Source organism: Trachypithecus francoisi, unplaced genomic scaffold (assembly GCF_009764315.1).
Source record: "Trachypithecus francoisi isolate TF-2019V2 unplaced genomic scaffold, Tfra_2.0 Lachesis_group15, whole genome shotgun sequence".
Classification (NCBI taxonomy): Eukaryota; Metazoa; Chordata; class Mammalia; order Primates; family Cercopithecidae; genus Trachypithecus; species Trachypithecus francoisi.
In genome coordinates, this window is record NW_022681460.1 from 104,205,830 (window position 1) to 104,221,811 (window position 15,982).

The 15,982-nt window shown below is 48.2% G+C and overlaps 1 protein-coding gene across 1 annotated transcript in view; it reads left to right on the top strand.

Annotated features, from left to right (window-relative positions):
* The window catches only part of TVP23A (trans-golgi network vesicle protein 23 homolog A), a 49,054-nt gene that overhangs the window by 31,908 nt on the left and 1,164 nt on the right, over positions 1-15,982 (top strand). The window contains exons 3-6 of the mRNA XM_033235769.1: positions 11,067-11,211; positions 12,934-13,023; positions 13,615-13,743; positions 15,582-15,710. Of these exons, the coding sequence (XP_033091660.1) occupies positions 11,067-11,211; positions 12,934-13,023; positions 13,615-13,743; positions 15,582-15,710 (493 nt within the window). The remainder of the gene's footprint in view (positions 1-11,066; positions 11,212-12,933; positions 13,024-13,614; positions 13,744-15,581; positions 15,711-15,982) is intronic.

Here is a 15,982-nt window from a genome sequence, read left to right on the forward strand (position 1 = left end):
AGAGGCCTCTGAGGAGGAAAGCCTCCTAATGGCCATCATGGTCCCATGTTCAGAGCGAGACCTGCTCTCTTATCTGCAAACACTGTGTTGAAGGAGAAAGACACTCCTTTGAAGCACTGGAATGTGGAGGGATCTGCAGGCTCCTAGTTAAGCCTGCTCCCACTAGCTGCTCTCCGATAAGTTCAAAATACGCTGTTTGAGCACAAAGGAGATTCATTTAAACCACTACTGCTACAGTATGACGTACTGTCTCCCTTTCTCGGTTTCACCCCTGAACATCTGCTTCTTGGACCTAAGTGACTGTACTCAATACATAGTGTGGAGACTAGAACTCTAAACCCTTGGCAGCCTCTGATTTGCTCTGGCCCTCTGGCTCCCACCTTTATGAACTCTTAACCCACCAGACTTTGGGTACCCTACTAGTGGTGTTGAGGTTGGTCCCCAACAGAGACCAGCCTGACCAACATGATGAAACCCCGTCTCTACTAAAAATGCAAACAACTAGCCGGGTGTGGTGGCAGGCACCTGTAGTCCCTGCTACTTAGGAGGCTGAGGCAGGAGAATCGCTTGAACCCAAGAGGTGGAGGTTGTAGTGAGCCAAGATGGCACCACTGCACTCCAACCTGGGCAACAGAGTGAGACTCCACCTCAAAAACAAAACAAAACAACAACAACAACAAAAAACCTTGCTCACAACCCCTTATCTTAACCCAGACACTCCTTTCTCTTGATTCCAGTTCTTTAGATAGTAACTCTTTCAACCAATTGCCAATCAGAAAATCTTTGAATTTACCTATGACGCAGAAGTGCCCTTCCTGTTTGAGTTGTCCCACCTTTCCACACCAAACCAATGTACATCTTACATGTATTGACTGATGTCTTTGTCTCCCTAAAACGTATAAAGCCAGGTTGTAGCCTGACAACCTTGGGCATATGTTCTCAGGACCCCATGGAGCTGTGTCATGGGTCACAGTTCTCATGTTTGGCTCAGGATTAACCTCTTTAAATATTTTACAGAGTTTGACTCTATTAGTTGAAGGCCTCCAGCATCTGACGTAAATGTTACTGTCTCATTTTATGGATGGATCATGTGAGGCTCAAAGTGAAGTGGCATCGTTGTCTGGGGTAAATACCCGGGGTCTGTCATCTCGCACCAAGAAGATTAAGGACACGGACACATATGAGGAGTGAATTTAGGAGCAAAGGTTTAATAGGCAAATAAAGAGAAAGGAGAACAGCTCTCTCCCTTGTGAGAGGGGCTTCTGAAAGCGAAAAACCAGCCCACTGCAGACTGCTCCAGATTTTATAGACAGACTTGAGGAGGTGGTGTCTGATTTACGTAGAGCCCACAGATTGCTTGGACTAGGGGTGACATTCACATAGTGCTCACGGAAGGCTGGCCACCCCACCCTAATCTTATTATGCAAACGAGCTTTCCACTTGGCCGGTGCCATGTTTCCTGCCCCTTTCTTTTTTTTTTTTTGAGATGGAGTCTGGCTCTGTCGCCCAGACTGGAGTGCGGTGGCCGGATCTCAGCTCACTGCAAGCTCCGCCTCCCAGGTTTACGCCATTCTCCTGCCTGCGCCTCCCAAGTAGCTGGGACTACAGGCGCCCGCCTGGTTGCCCGGCTAGTTTTTTGTATTCTTTAGTAGAGACGGGGTTTCACCGTATTAGCCAGGGTGGTCTCGATCTCCTGACCTTGTGATCCGCCCGTCTCGGCCTCCCAAAGTCCTGGGATTACAGGCTTGAGCCACTGCGCCTGGCCTCCTGCCCCTTTCTGTCCATGTGACTGGAAAGAAGAGAAGATGGAGCCGCCATTTTGAATGTGCCTAGTCCCAGGCAGCCTTTTCCTATTGGCACAGCTGTTGGTATTCAGCTATGCAAGCTTCCAGCTTGCTTGTCTGCAGCTGGATTTTACAGGCTGCTCTTTGTTAGGAAAGAAAATAATTTGGGGGCTACTTTTCATTAAAAGGAAAACCTTACAGAGGACTCTCGTACCCTCACTATCTGCTTAAATAATTTCTTCTTAACTCCTATATCAAAAAGGGTTCAGTACTTTGTCCAGGACTGCATACCTAGCAAGCATGGAGCAGGAGCGTGGGACTGGACTCTCTGACTTTCCCCGCACCACACTGGCCAGGTGCAGGGAGGGTTGGGCATTTGTACTTCATAGAGGGGTGGCCTCTTTTCTGTAGAGGAACTGGTAAGCCCAGAAGAAAGGACCTGCTTTCTGGAATTTTCTTCATGCATCCAGCTCTAGTGGTCCATTCATTACTCAACGGGGGATTTTTAGGTCTAAATTTTCTTTTTTTTTTTTTTTGGACCACAGCTGGGCCATCTAGGAACCCAGAATATCAGCCCGTGAGCTTGGTTTATCCCAAAAGGCATCTGGCCTCAATGCAAAGTCAGGGCTGCTTCTGCCGATTTCTTTCTCATTCTACTTTTAAATTCAAATTTACGTAAAAGTACAGAGAACAATGAACCTGATGTTCCCATTGCCCATCCCCAGTCATCACCAGGATGTGGCGAGTTTCATCTTCACCCCCTCCCACCCCCGCACACTCAGGTTATTTTTAAACAAATTCTAGACATCGTCACAGAGCAAAGCAAACTAAGAAGGGAAGAGAATGTCTTTCTTCAGGCCTGCCATACTGAGAGGCAGGAAGGTTTCCAGAGTGTCTGAAAGAGGACACAGAATTTAAAATGTGATGTTTGATGAGGAATTCTAGTTGGAGATGGGCTTAAAAAAAAGAGTACAGTTTTCAAAGTAAAGGGATTTTTTTTTTCTTTAGACAAGGTCTCCTTCTGTCCCCAGGCTGGAGTGCAGTGGTGTGATCATAGCTCATTGCAGCCTCAAACTCCCGGCCTCAAGTGATCCTCCTGCCTCCGCCTCCCAAAGTGCTGCGATTACAGGCATGAGCCACTGCACCTGGCCACAGGACAACTTTTAAAGACATTGTTAGATCACTGCCGAATTTAGGATAAACTCACCTTCCCCTGTGGATGGAAAATAAATCTTGGGGCCCCCAAATTATTAAACTAAAGGGAAAAGTCAAACTGGGAAACGCTTCAGGCCAACCTGCTTCCCATTCTATTCAAAGTCACCCCCCTGCACACTGAGATAAATGCATATTTGATTGCCTCCTTTGCTTTTGAAAGCAGATTTTTTGGGGTGTGGGTTTGGGGAGCAAGTAGGGGCAGTTTACTTCATTATGGGTTGTTTTGAAGGGAGCCTAATGTCATCACCAAGTTGTTCTTGCTGGTCTGGAGCAGGGATTGGCACACTCTCTGGGTATTTGGGGCTTGGTAGTCCAGCGAATGAGTGAGTGTGACTGTGTTCCAGTAAAACTTTATTTATAGGCTGGGTGCAGTGGCTCACACCTGTAACTGTAGCACTTTGAGAGGCTAAGATGGGAGGATAGCTTGAGCCCAGGAATTTGAGACCAGCCTGGGGAAAATAGTGAGATCCCATCTCTACAAAAAAATTAAAAAATTAGTCAGGTGTGGTGGTGGCTGCTTGTATTCCCAGCTACTTGGAAGGCTGACGTGGGGGCAGTGCTTTAGACTGGGAGGTCAAGGCTGCCGTGAGCCTTGATCACGCCACTGCACTCCAGCCTGGGTGACAGAGTGAGACCCTGTCTTAAAAACAAACAAAACAAACAAAAACAAAAACAAAACCAACAAACAGTTTATGTCACAAGTGAGCAGCAGCTACCTGGGGCTGGTGGCACAGGGTTAAGAATTTACCAAGACAGTTATAGGTAGACAGGCAGATTTATTAGAGAAAGTATGGAAGTACATATCAAAGGAGCAACGGGCAGGCCAGCAAGAGAGGAGTTGACTGCCAGGAAACAAAGGCTTGCTGGGGATTTTCTAGGATGGTGCTTGTGCTGTGTGCTGAAGAGGGTCTTTGTGAAGTACTGATAATGCCAGCGCTGCAGTGAGTTCACTTGTGATTTTTGTATCAGCTTAAGGTCTGATGACAGCTGGGTGCAGAAAGGTTGTGTTATTTGCCCAGGTGCGGTAGCTCACACTTGTAATCTCAGCACCTTGGGAGACTGAGTCAGGTGGATCACCTGAGGTCAGGAGTTCGAGACCAGCCTAGCCAACATGGCAAAACTCCGTCTCTAGTAAAAATACAAAAATTAGGTGTGGTGGTGGGCACCTGTAATCCCAGCTACTTGGGAGGTTGAGGCAGGAGAATCGCTTGAACCTGGGAGGCAGAGACTGCAGTGAGCCGAGATCACACCGCTGCACTCCAGCTTGAGCAACAGAGTGAGACTCTGTCTCAAAAAAAAAAAGATTGTTATTTGTGAAGGAGGGCTGTGTGTTCTGGACAACGAACAGAGGTAGATTTATAGCTTATCTGCCTTTTCTTTTGCTTTCCCTCATTTCTGCCAACCTGCCTCTCCCTAATTAAGACTGCACACTTTATTTACAAAAGCAGGCCATGGCCACATTTGGCCCTTAGGTTGTAGTTTGCTGCACCCGGGCAGAGCAGGGCTTTTTCTTTGTGAAATTCATGTCCAGATCCCACCTGAAATCTGAATCCGTGTGTCCTGTGCACGACGTGAGACCTCCTCAGGTGGCTTTCTTGCACATTCCAGGTTGAGAATCTACTGTGCTTCCCTCCACAGAGGAAGACAATGGGTGACAAGGGCCCAGAGCTGCATAAATGGATCTAGAAAGAGAGGAAAGTTGAACAGAAGCCCGGATCAGGACACTCCCCGCCTTGACAACACTTTACTTGTGTAATCTCATTTCCCCCTTTCATCACTGTGTCATTTTCTCGCCTCTCCTTTTTTCTGTCGAGATGGAGTCTCACTCTGTCACTCAGGCTGGAGTGCAGTGACGTGATCTCGGCTCACTGCAATCTCCGCCTCCCAGGTTCAAGTGATCCTCCTATCTCAGCCTCCTGGGTAGCTGGGACTACAGGCGTGTGTCACCATACCCGGCTAATTTTTGTATTTTTAGTAGAGATGGGGTTTCATCATGTTGGCCAGACTGGTCTTGAGCTCCTGACCTCGAGTGATCTGCCCACCTCTGCCTCCCAAAGTGCTGGGATTACAGGCGTGAGCCACCACACCCAGTCTCCTCTTCTTGAAACAATGGGTTTCTACCTGTCTGGGGGTTGGGGATGCTGGATACTGTGTGGAAATAGCACCTGTTCAAGTTGAACACGATGAAGGTTCATCTGGGGGAATGTGAGGGACCCAGGAGTCTTGGGAGATCCCTGCAAAGACAAAAAGTAGTCCCCTCAGGAGTGAGAGAAAGTTGTGGTCAGAGGGGGAATTTCACAGTTTGGCTCTTGGGGGTGGAACTGTTGTTCTGAATGACACGGAGGACTGAGATGGTAATGGCTGTCACCTATTTTTGAGCATGGTGTGTGTTTCAGGCACTTTATATGTACCACCCGCCGCCGATGTTTTCAGTATCTTACGAAGTGGGTCCTGTTGGCAATCCCGTTTTGCAGAAGAGGAGATGGAGGGATCACAGAGTTAAGTAGCTTAGAGAAGACCACAGAGCTACTCAGAGGTTAGAGCGAGGATTGGAACCCTGCTGGTGTAGCGCCCAAGCCCAAGGGTGGCAGGCCAGGTCTCACTAACACAGGCCTCCATAACAGCTGTCTCAGCACTGACTGAGGGGTGAAGTTAAATATTAAAAGCTGAGAGAGCCAGTGCCCTTATACAAAGGCTGGAAGGTGACAAAAGCCCACCCAGAGCTGTGTCCAGGCCTTTCCTGGTCCTTGAAGTATGACAAGATAACGAAGGATTTCTTAACAGGAGCCATTTAGGATTAAATAAGTTTATTGGGGGGTCTGAAGAAACTCCCCAGGCCTCCACAAACAAGTTTAGTGGGGGTCTGAAGGGACTCCCCAAACCTTCATGATTTAGCAGGAGACAAGACAAGGGTAATCACCCCCAGCACCTGGACCCACTTAGATTAAGTAAATTTACTGAGGCTCTAGAGGAAGGTCTTCAGGAGTCAGATATTAGTTATAGATTAAAAGAAGTTAACCTTTATTTTATTTTCTTCATTCATTCATTCATTCATTCATTCATTCATTTTGAGATGCAGTCTCGTTCTGTCGCCCAGGCTGGAGTCCAGTGGCATGATCTTGGCTCACTGAAACCTTCGCCTCCTGGGTTCAAGCAATTCCCCTGCCTCAGCCTCCTTAGTAGCTGGAATTATAGGCATGTGCCACCACGCCCGCTAATTTTTCTATTTTTAGTAGAGCCGGAGTTTTGCCATGTTGGCCAGGCTGGTCTCCAACTCCTGACCTCAAGTGATCTGCCCGCCTCAGCTTCCCAAAGTGCTGGGATTACAGGCGTGAGCCACTGCCCCCAGCCAATCACTTATTTTAGATGAATGCAAACTTATGCATGACATAGAGCTCAGAAGGTATGTAAGCTCTGAAAAACTTGGTCATTTTGAGTTGACCTGGCATTATTTTCTAGGTCTTCTCCCTGTAACTGGCTACAGAAATAAAAACTTCCTCTCCCAGTTCATCTGCATCTCGTTTTGGGGCCACAAGAACATGCCGCCTGATCCTCAGTTGGTCCAGGAACACACGCAGCTGTGCCATGCCCACTGTGCTGTTGGCCTCTCAAGGGGCGACCTCCCAGGTTGGTGCCTGGGAGAGCGGAGTTAGAGAGCAACGGCACTAGGACCTGGAGGTGATTGGTGGGGCGGGGGTGTGTGCTCCATGTTGCCGGGGAGCAGGAGGATGGAGGACCCGATGGCAGAGATGAGTGGACAGGACTTACGCCATGACTTTCAAAACTCTCAAAACTGGAAAACTGGTCTGAGATCACACAGTATTAGCTAGAGGCACAGGCTGGGCAAACTCCAGATGGGGACTGAATGAGGACTTGGAGGATGCTGATGGAGGAACCTGCATGAAACAGGATTAAAGCAACATTTAAAAGGGCAACAGCCATCCTCTTCTACTTGCTTTGGGCTTTGAACTCTGTTTGAATAACACCACTTTCCACTGAGTTAATCAGTGCCCAGCTAACTGGAAGCTATCAACAACTGGAAATTTTTCTGCATTTTATTTCAGGAAAGCCACAGCCAAAAAGAAAAAAGAAAAGAAGCGGGTGGGCAGGGGATTTATTCGAATGCATTTACTTCCACATTTTACCATGGGTCAGCGCACACTTGGGTCACACTCTGACCTTTTTTTGAGATCTATATATTTTGTTTTGAGATGGAGTCTTGCTCTGGAGTGCGGTGGTGTGATCTTGGCTCACTGCAACCTCTGCCTCCCAGGTTCCAGCAATTCTCCTGCTTCAGCCTCCGGAGTGGCTGGGATTACAGACGCCTGCTATCAGGCCTGGCTAATTTTTGTATTTTTAGTAGAGATAGGGTTTCACCATGTTGGCCAGGCTGGTCTCGAACTCCTGACCTCAAGTGATTCACCACCTCAGCCTCCCAGTGCTGGGATTATAGGCGTGAGCCACCGAGCCTGACCCTCTCTACGTTTTTACGTCTCTATTGTTCTACAAAGAGGACAGATGCTTCCTGCGATTCTGACTGACTTGATTACAAGGTTCAACATAACAAATATGTTTGCCGAGAATCTTAAATACCGGCTGCTTTTGGGGATATAAAAATATCCCCAAACATGGTCTGTGCCCTCAAAGAACTTTCAGTTATTGAAAGAGCATTTATTTATCTCCAGGGGCAAGGGACAAAATTTTATTCAGTTAGTTAGGAAATTCTCAATAAGGTTTAAAGCAAGAAGAGACACCCAAGGTTCTTACCTTCTGGAACACTCCAGGAAGTTTTTAAGTTCTATGTGATCCTGTCTAATTCTTCTTTGAGACAGAGTCTCGCTCTGTCGCCCAGGCTGGAGTGCAGTGGTGCCATCTCGACTCATTGCAAACTCCACCTCCCGGGTTCAAGCGATTCTCCTGCCTCAGCCTCCTGAGTAGCTGGGATTACAGGCACCTGCCACCACAACTGGCTAATTTTGGTATTTTTAGTAGAGACGGAGTTTTACCATGTTGGCCAGGCTGGTCTTGAAATCCTGACTTCAAGTGATCTGCCTGCCTCAGCCTCCCAAAGTGCTAGGATTACAGGTGTCAGCCACAACACCTGGTGATCCTGTCTAATTTCTTTTTTTTTTTTTGAGACGGAGTCTCGCTCTGTCGCCCAGGCTGGAGTGCCGTGGCCGGATCTCGGCTCACTGCAAGTTCCGCCTCCCGGGTTTACGCCATTCTCCTGCCTCAGCCTCCTGAGTAGCTGGGACTACAGACGCCCGCCACCTCGCCCGGCTAGTTTTTTGTATTTTTTAGTAGAAACGGGCTTTCACCTTGTTAGCCAGGATGGTCTCGATCTCCTGACCTCGTGATCCGCCTGTCTCGGCCTCCCAAAGTGCTGGGATTACAGGCAAGGGACACCTTGCCTGTAGGCATGAGCCACCGCGCCCGGCCAATCCTGTCTAATTTTTAAATGCCGGGTGCACTTCCAGGGTTGGTTTTCATTCAGGTCACCCGCAGAGCTGAGAGCCTGAAAGGCTCCGACGAGACCCATCCTGGTGAATGGTTGGTACTTTGCCATGCAAAAAGTCACTGTGAAGTCCACTTCTGACTCTTAACGTTCCCCTGGGAGTCGGAAACCCCACAGTTTTATAGGCGTCTATGGTGTGCTGACTCTGACTCCATTTCTTCTTGGGGAGAATGAGCAGGCTCTTTGCCCTGCAGTTCTGTGTGGACCTCTGTGGCCACCCCATTGTGCCTCTCATTTGCCAAAGCCCACAGCATTTTGTAACTCTAATCCAGAGGCTGCAAGCTCACTGCTTGCAGGCCAGTGAGAAACATAGACTGGGATATTTCCGTAAAAGAATGAGTGGCCATCATTTAAAATCAGATTTCCCATTGCAAGTCTGGATTTCTGACTTCTCCTGAAAATCTTGGATGTGGCAGTACTGGGTCTGGTTTGCACAGCTGCCTGGTGCTGGGAAGAGTCCCTTTCATCCCTCCCTCTTCCTCCCCTGCCCTGAGGTGTGGCTTTCATTGCCATCCATCACTGTGTCAGAGGCGTGTGAACCAGAGCAACTCCATGTTGAACAGGGGCTGGGTAAAATGAGGGTGAGACCTACTGGGCTGCATCCCCAGACGGTTAAGGCACTGTAAGTCACAGGATGAGATAGGAGATCGCACAGGATACAGGTCATAAAGACCTTGCTGATAAAACAGGTTGCAGTAAAGAAGCCGGCTAAAACCCGCCAAAGCCAAGATGGCCAAGAGAGTGACCTCTGGTCATCCTCACTGCTACACTCCCACCAGCGCCATGACAGTTTACAGATGCCATGGCAATGTCAGGAAGTTACCCTATATGGTCTAAAAAGGGGAGGCATGAATAATTCACCCCTTGTTTAGCATATCATCAATAAATAGCCATAAAAATGGGCAACCAGCAGCCCTTAGGACGGCTCTATGTATGGACTAGCCATTCTTTATTCCTTTACTTTCCTAATAAACTTGCTTTCACTTTACTCAGTGGACTTGCCCTGAATTCTTTCCTGGGTGAGATCCAAGAACCCTCTCTTGGGGTCTGGGTCTGGACCTCTTTGTGGTAACAACTGGGCTCGTGCTGTTGGTTTCTTGATCATCGCTGAGTATCGTTCTCTACCTGTGTGCTCTATCTAAACTGGGAAACTACAAAAAGAAACAGAAACCCACAAGTGTCTTCAGTCTGGCCCACATCACCCACTGACATCACCTTGCTCTTGACAACTTGGTGACCTTTCTTTTCTTGTTTTTTTTTTTTTTTGAGATGGAGTCTAACTTTCTCACCCAGCCTGGAGTGCAGTGGCGCAATCTCGGCTCACTGCAACATCCACCTCCCAGGTTCTAGTGATTCTCCTGCCTCAGCCTCCCGAGTAGCTAGGGTTACAGGCGGCCGCCACCATGCCCAGCTAATTTTTGTGTTTTGAGTAGAAATGGGGTTTCACCATGTTGGCTAGGCTGGTCTTGAACTCCTGACCTCAGGTGATCCACCCGCCTCGGCCTCCCAAAGTGCTGGCATTACAGGTGTGAGCCACCACACCTGGCCTATATCAGACTATCAGACTCACATTAAAAAAAAAAAAAAAAAGGCCAGGCATGCTTGCTTATGCCTGTAATCCCACCACTTTGGGAAGCTGAAGCGGACAGATCATCTGAGGTCAAGAGTTTGAGACCAGCCTGGCCAACATGTTGAAATCCCATTTCTACTCAAAATATAAAAATTAGTTGGGCATGGTGGTGGGCGCCTGTGATCTCAGCTACTCGGGAGGCTGAGGCAGGAGAACTGCTTGAACCCAGGAGGTGGAGGCTGCGGTGAGCCGAGATCATGCCACTGCACTCCACAGAGCAAGACTCCGTCTCCAAAATAAATAAATAAATAAATAAATAATAGGAAAAAAAACAGAAAAAAAAGCAATTTACATAAGATGAGCATGTTCTCCTTGGCTCCCTCTCTCCTTTCTGGCCAGGTTTGTGTCTAAAGGGACAGTGAACAAGAACTGCCTTCCCCTAGGTTAAATGCCAGGATTCACGTGCCGCTCACCACGGAGCAACTATGATGAGTGAGACCTGCCACTCACAGGTCACGTTTTGCTCTGTCCAGGAACACACATTCCCCGATGACATGAGACACCTGCCCCGTGGGCTGCATGTGAGCTTGGAGCTCAGTGACTGGCGGAAAAACCCAACCTTTACCTTTAGGGAACTGACCGTCATCTCTGCTAGGCGGGGAGGCAGTGATTGCTGTCACCTTTCAATTTAAAGATGACCATGTTTCAAAGAGGGCAAGTGATATTTGGAGTCAAGTGGCGGGAAAGTACTGGGTTCTTCGAAGGGGAGGAAAAACAAACAGTGTCAGCATGACTGTTTGGGGACTGCTGACCTAATAATGCATCCCCAGGGCTACAGCCTGAGTTTCTGCTTCATATGCACCAGGGTGAACATTCCATTGAGCCAGGCGAATGCCCCCAGCAAAGTCTGAAGTGGTGAAGAGAGTTCTGTAACCATCCGCTTGGCTCTTGGAGTGAGGGCGCCTTCTGGGTCCTTTCCTAGACACCCCTTGGCCACCTTTTTCCACCTGTTTTTCCGAGTGAGTGCCATCGTCACCTACGTGTGCTGCGACTGGTTCGGCAAGAGCTTTGTGGGCTGTTTTGTCACGGTGCTGCTCCTCCTGTCCCTGGACTTCTGGTCTGTGAAGGTGAGGCCTTTTCCTGTGATGTCGCCACTCCCGAAACACGAGGCTTGTCCCCTGTATGCGTGGGATCAAGAGATACTTTGATTTAGACTCCTGAGACATGCTTAAGAGTGCTTAGCAGTGTCACTTAAAAGTAGGGGGAATGCAGAAACCCTGTCTCTACTAAAAATACAAAATTAGCCGGGTGCGGTGGCACATGCCTGTAATCCCAGCTACTCGGGAGGCTGAGGCAGGAGAATCACTTGAACCCAGGAGGCGGAGGTTGCACTGAGTCGAGGTCACACCATTACACTCCAGCCTGGGCAACAAGAGTGAAACTCTGTCTCAAAAAAAAAAAAAAAGGGGAAAAATGCATTGTTTAGCACTTAATAAATGGCTTTTGTCAAATGTCAATTGTCATTCTTGCACATGTGACAACCTCATATGACTTCGCATTTTTTTGTAAAACTTATTGTATCAGTCTGTTTTCACGCTGCTGATAAAGACATACCCAAGACTAGGTAATTTATGAAGATAAAAAGGTTTAATGGACTTATAGTTCCACATGGCTGGGGAGGCCTCACAGTCATGGTGGAAGGCGAAAGGCAAATCTTACATGATGGCAGACGAGAGAATGGAAGCCAGCCGGGCGCGGTGGCTCACTCCTGTAATCCCAGCACTTTGGGAGGCCGAGGTGGGAGGATCATCTGAAATCAGGAGTTTGAGACCAGCCTGCCTGGCCAACATGGAGAAACCCCGTCTCTACTAAAAATGCAAAAGTTAGCTGGGCGTGGTGGTGTGCGCCCGTAATCCCAGCTACTTGGGAGGATGAGGCAGGAGAATCATTTGAACCCGGGAGGTAGAGGTTACAGTGAGCCAAGATTGTGCCACTGCACTCCAGCCTGGGTGACAAGAGCCAAACTCTGTCTCAGGAAAAAATAAAAAGAGAGCGAGCGAGCAAGAGAATGAAAGCCAAGCAAAAGGGGTTTCCCCTTATAAAAACCATCAGATCTTGTGGCACTTATTTACTACCATGAGAACACTTTGTGGGGGAAACTGCCCCTATGACTCAATTATCTCCCACCTGGTCTCCCCCACAACATGTGGGAATTATGGGAGCAACAATTCAAGATGAGGTTTGGGTGGGGAGACAGCCAAACCATGTCACTTGTATATGAATTAATACATATATTTAAAACATATATAATATGAACATATAAATTATATATGTTTGTGGGGGGAGTGTGTAACTTTTTATTTTTATTTTTTGAGACGGAGTCTCGCTCTGTCGCCCAGGTTGGAGTGCAGTGGCGCGATCTTGGCTCACTGCAAGCTCCGCCTCCCAGGTTCAAGCCATTCTCCTGCCTCAGCCTCCCGAGTAGCTGGGACTACAGGCGCCTGCCACCACGCCCGGCTAATTTTTTTGCATTTTTAGTAGAGACAGGGTTTCACCATGTTAGCCAGGATGGTCTCGATCTCCTGACCTCATGATCCTCCTGCCTCAGCCTCCCAAAGTGCTGGGATTACAGGCGTGAACCACTGCACCCGGCCATGTGTAACTTTTTAAAGTGAGCTTAGTTGAAAACTAGAAACCTTGACATCTGAGAATTCACTACAATTCAACACCTTTTTTCTTCCTGCTTCCAGTACAAGTCTGACATGAATCAGGGAACTTTTATTTATCAACACAGTGAATACGCCTCTTTGCTTGTGACCTGCTCAGAGTCATGTGTCTGTTGTCCTCAGAATGTAACCGGAAGACTCCTGGTTGGCCTTCGATGGTGGAACCAGATAGATGAAGATGGGAAGAGCCACTGGATCTTTGAAGCCAGGAAGGTATTCTCTATGACAAGCTGAACTAACCAGAGCGGGGATAATGGGCGTAGAAAGTTTCTGTGGGTTCCTTTGGAGTTTTATGCATGTCTGATTCCAGGTACACAAAAGCCACTGCTGCGGGTGCCCTGGTGAAACGTGTGTGGCAAAAGTATCTGCAAAATAGACTGGGCATGGTGGCCCACGCCTGTAATCCCAGCACTTTGGGAGGCGGAGGTGGGTGGATCACTTGAGGTCAGGAGTTTGAGACTAGCCTGGGCAACATGGTGAAACCCTGTCTCTACTAAAAATACAAAAATTAGCCGGGCGTGGTGGCAGGCACCTGTAATCCCAGCTACTCAGGAGGCGGAGGCAGGAGAATCACTCGAACCCAGGAGGCGGAGGTTCCAGTGAGCCAAGATCAAGCCACTGCACTCCAGCCTGGGTGACACAATGAGACTTCGTCTCAAAAAATAAAACAAAACAACATCAACAACAAAAAACCCCACAACAACAAAAGCATCTGCAAACTAAAATAAATGAAAATGCGAGCACGCTCGTTCGTTTGCAACCATTTCCGCTTGTTTTGACATTCGAATTACTTTCCTTAAACAGGTCTCCCGGAATAACAGTGCTGCCACAGAAGCTGAAGCGCGAATCTTCTGGCTGGGCCTCATCATCTGCCCCATGATATGGATTGTGTTTTTTTTTGGCACCTTATTTTCCTTGAAGCTAAAGTGGCTGGTAAGGCCATACCTTGACTTTCACATTGCTTTGATGTCTCTGCAAAACCAGTGTTTGCACTGCTAGGCTTCTGTTGTTATTTGTTATTGATTGAACAATTGTAACAAGTTTACTGAGATATAATACACATTCCATATAATTTACCCATTTAAAGTATACAATTAGGGGCTGGGCGTGGTGGCTCACGCCTATAATCCCAGGCCTTTGGGAGGCCAAGGCAGAAGGATTGCTTGAGCTCAGGAGTTTAAGATCAGCCTGGGCAACACAAGAAAACCCCATCTCTGCAAAAAATGCAAAAATTAGCCAGCCATGGTGGTGTGTATGCTTGAGCCCGGGAGGCAGAGGTTGCAGTGAGCCAAGATTGTGCCACTGCACTCCAGCCTGGGTGCTAGAGTAAGACCCTGTCTCCAAAAAATAAAATAAATAAATACTAAGTGTGAAATTCAGTGGCTTCTAGTGCAGTCATAGAGTTGTGCAGCCAACACCGCCATCAATGTTAGGAAATATTTTTTTTTTTTTTTTTTTTTTTGAGACGGAGTCTCGCTCTGCCGCCCAGGCTGGAATGCAGTGGCCAGATCTCAGCTCACTGCAAGCTCCGCCTCCCGGGTTCACGCCATTCTCCTGCCTCAGCCTCCGTAGTAGCTGGGACTACAGGCACCTGCCACCTCACCCGGCTAGTTTTTTGTATTTTTTTAGTAGAGACAGGGTTTCACCGTATTAGCCAGGATGGTCTCGATCTCCTGACCTCGTGATCCGCCCGTCTCGGCCTCCCAAAGTGCTGGGATTACAGGCTTGAGCCACCGTGCCCGGCCAGGAAATTTTCATCAACTGAAAAAGAAGCCTTGTACCCTTTCAACATTGCTTCCTTATGCTTCTGTTCCTCCAAACCCTGGCACCTATTAATTTTTCTGTTTCTATGGATTTGCCTATTCTGGGCATTTCATATAAATGGACTCACACAGGCTGGTGTGGTACCTCACGTCTGTAATCCCAGCAGTTTGGGAGGCTGAGGCAGGTGAATCACCTGAGGTCAGGAGTTTGAGACCAGCCTGGCCAACATGGCAAAACTCCGTCTCTACTATAAATACCAAAATTAGCCGGGCATAGTGGCACACGCCTTGTAATCTCAGCCACTTGGGAGGCTGAGGCAGGAGAAGTGCTTGAATCCAGGAGGCAGAGGTTGCAGTGAGCCAAGATCGCACTCCAGCCTGGGTGACAGAGTGAGGTTCCATCTTAAAAAAAATAAAAAAAGAGAGAAAACAAAATACTTGTAGATGGTAAAACAACAGTGTCATTTAATGAAAGTGCAGGCTCTGGAATTTGGATGCCGGCTCGACCACGCTCCAGCTCTGTGACCTTGGGCAGCTCTCATCTTCTTGAGCCTCAGTTTCCTCCTTGTAAAATGGGATGATGATGGTGGCAACCTCTCCATTTGTAATGATTCTGAGGTGTCTATGGGTATTTGCAAATGCTCAGTGTTGGCTGTCACTATTCTTAGGTGCTGGCTAGAGCACTTCTACTTGGCTTGAGAGGTGCATTTCTGTAAATGCTCTTAGAAAGTGACCTCTGCGTCAGGAGATCGAGACCATCCTGGCTAACACGGTGAAACCCCTTCTCTACTAAAAAAAAAAAAAAATACAAAAAATTAGCCTGGTGTGGTGGTGGGCGCCTGTAGTCCCAGCTACTCGGGAGGCTGAGGCAGGAAAATGGCGTGAACCCAGGAAGCGGAGCTTGTAGTGAGCCGAGATCATGCTACTGCACTCCAGCCTGGGCAACAGAGCGAGACTCCATCTCAAAAAAAAAAGAAAGTGACCTTTGCTTTCTTTGTCTGAGTGCAGGCTCTCGTGGTTGCTGGGATCTCTCTCCAAGTTGCAAACCTGTATGGCTACATCCTTTGTAAGATGGGAGGCAACAGTGACATTAGCAAGGTCACAGCCAGTTTCCTGTCCCAGACAGTGTTCCAGACGGTGAGTAACTGAGGTCTGACTCCTGGACCACTCCTCTCCAGGTAGTCAAAGTCAAGGTGGCCTGCTGGCAACTGCGGTTTATAATGTAACATATCAACCAGGCTGCCATTGTTTTATTGTTTATTTATTTTTTGGGAGGAAGGATCTTGCTCTGTCACCCAGGGTAGAGTGCAGTGGCGTGATCACGGCCCACTGCAACCTCCATCTCCCGGGCTCAAGCAATCCTCCCACCTCAGCGTCTCGAGTAACTGGGACTACAGGTGTGTACCACC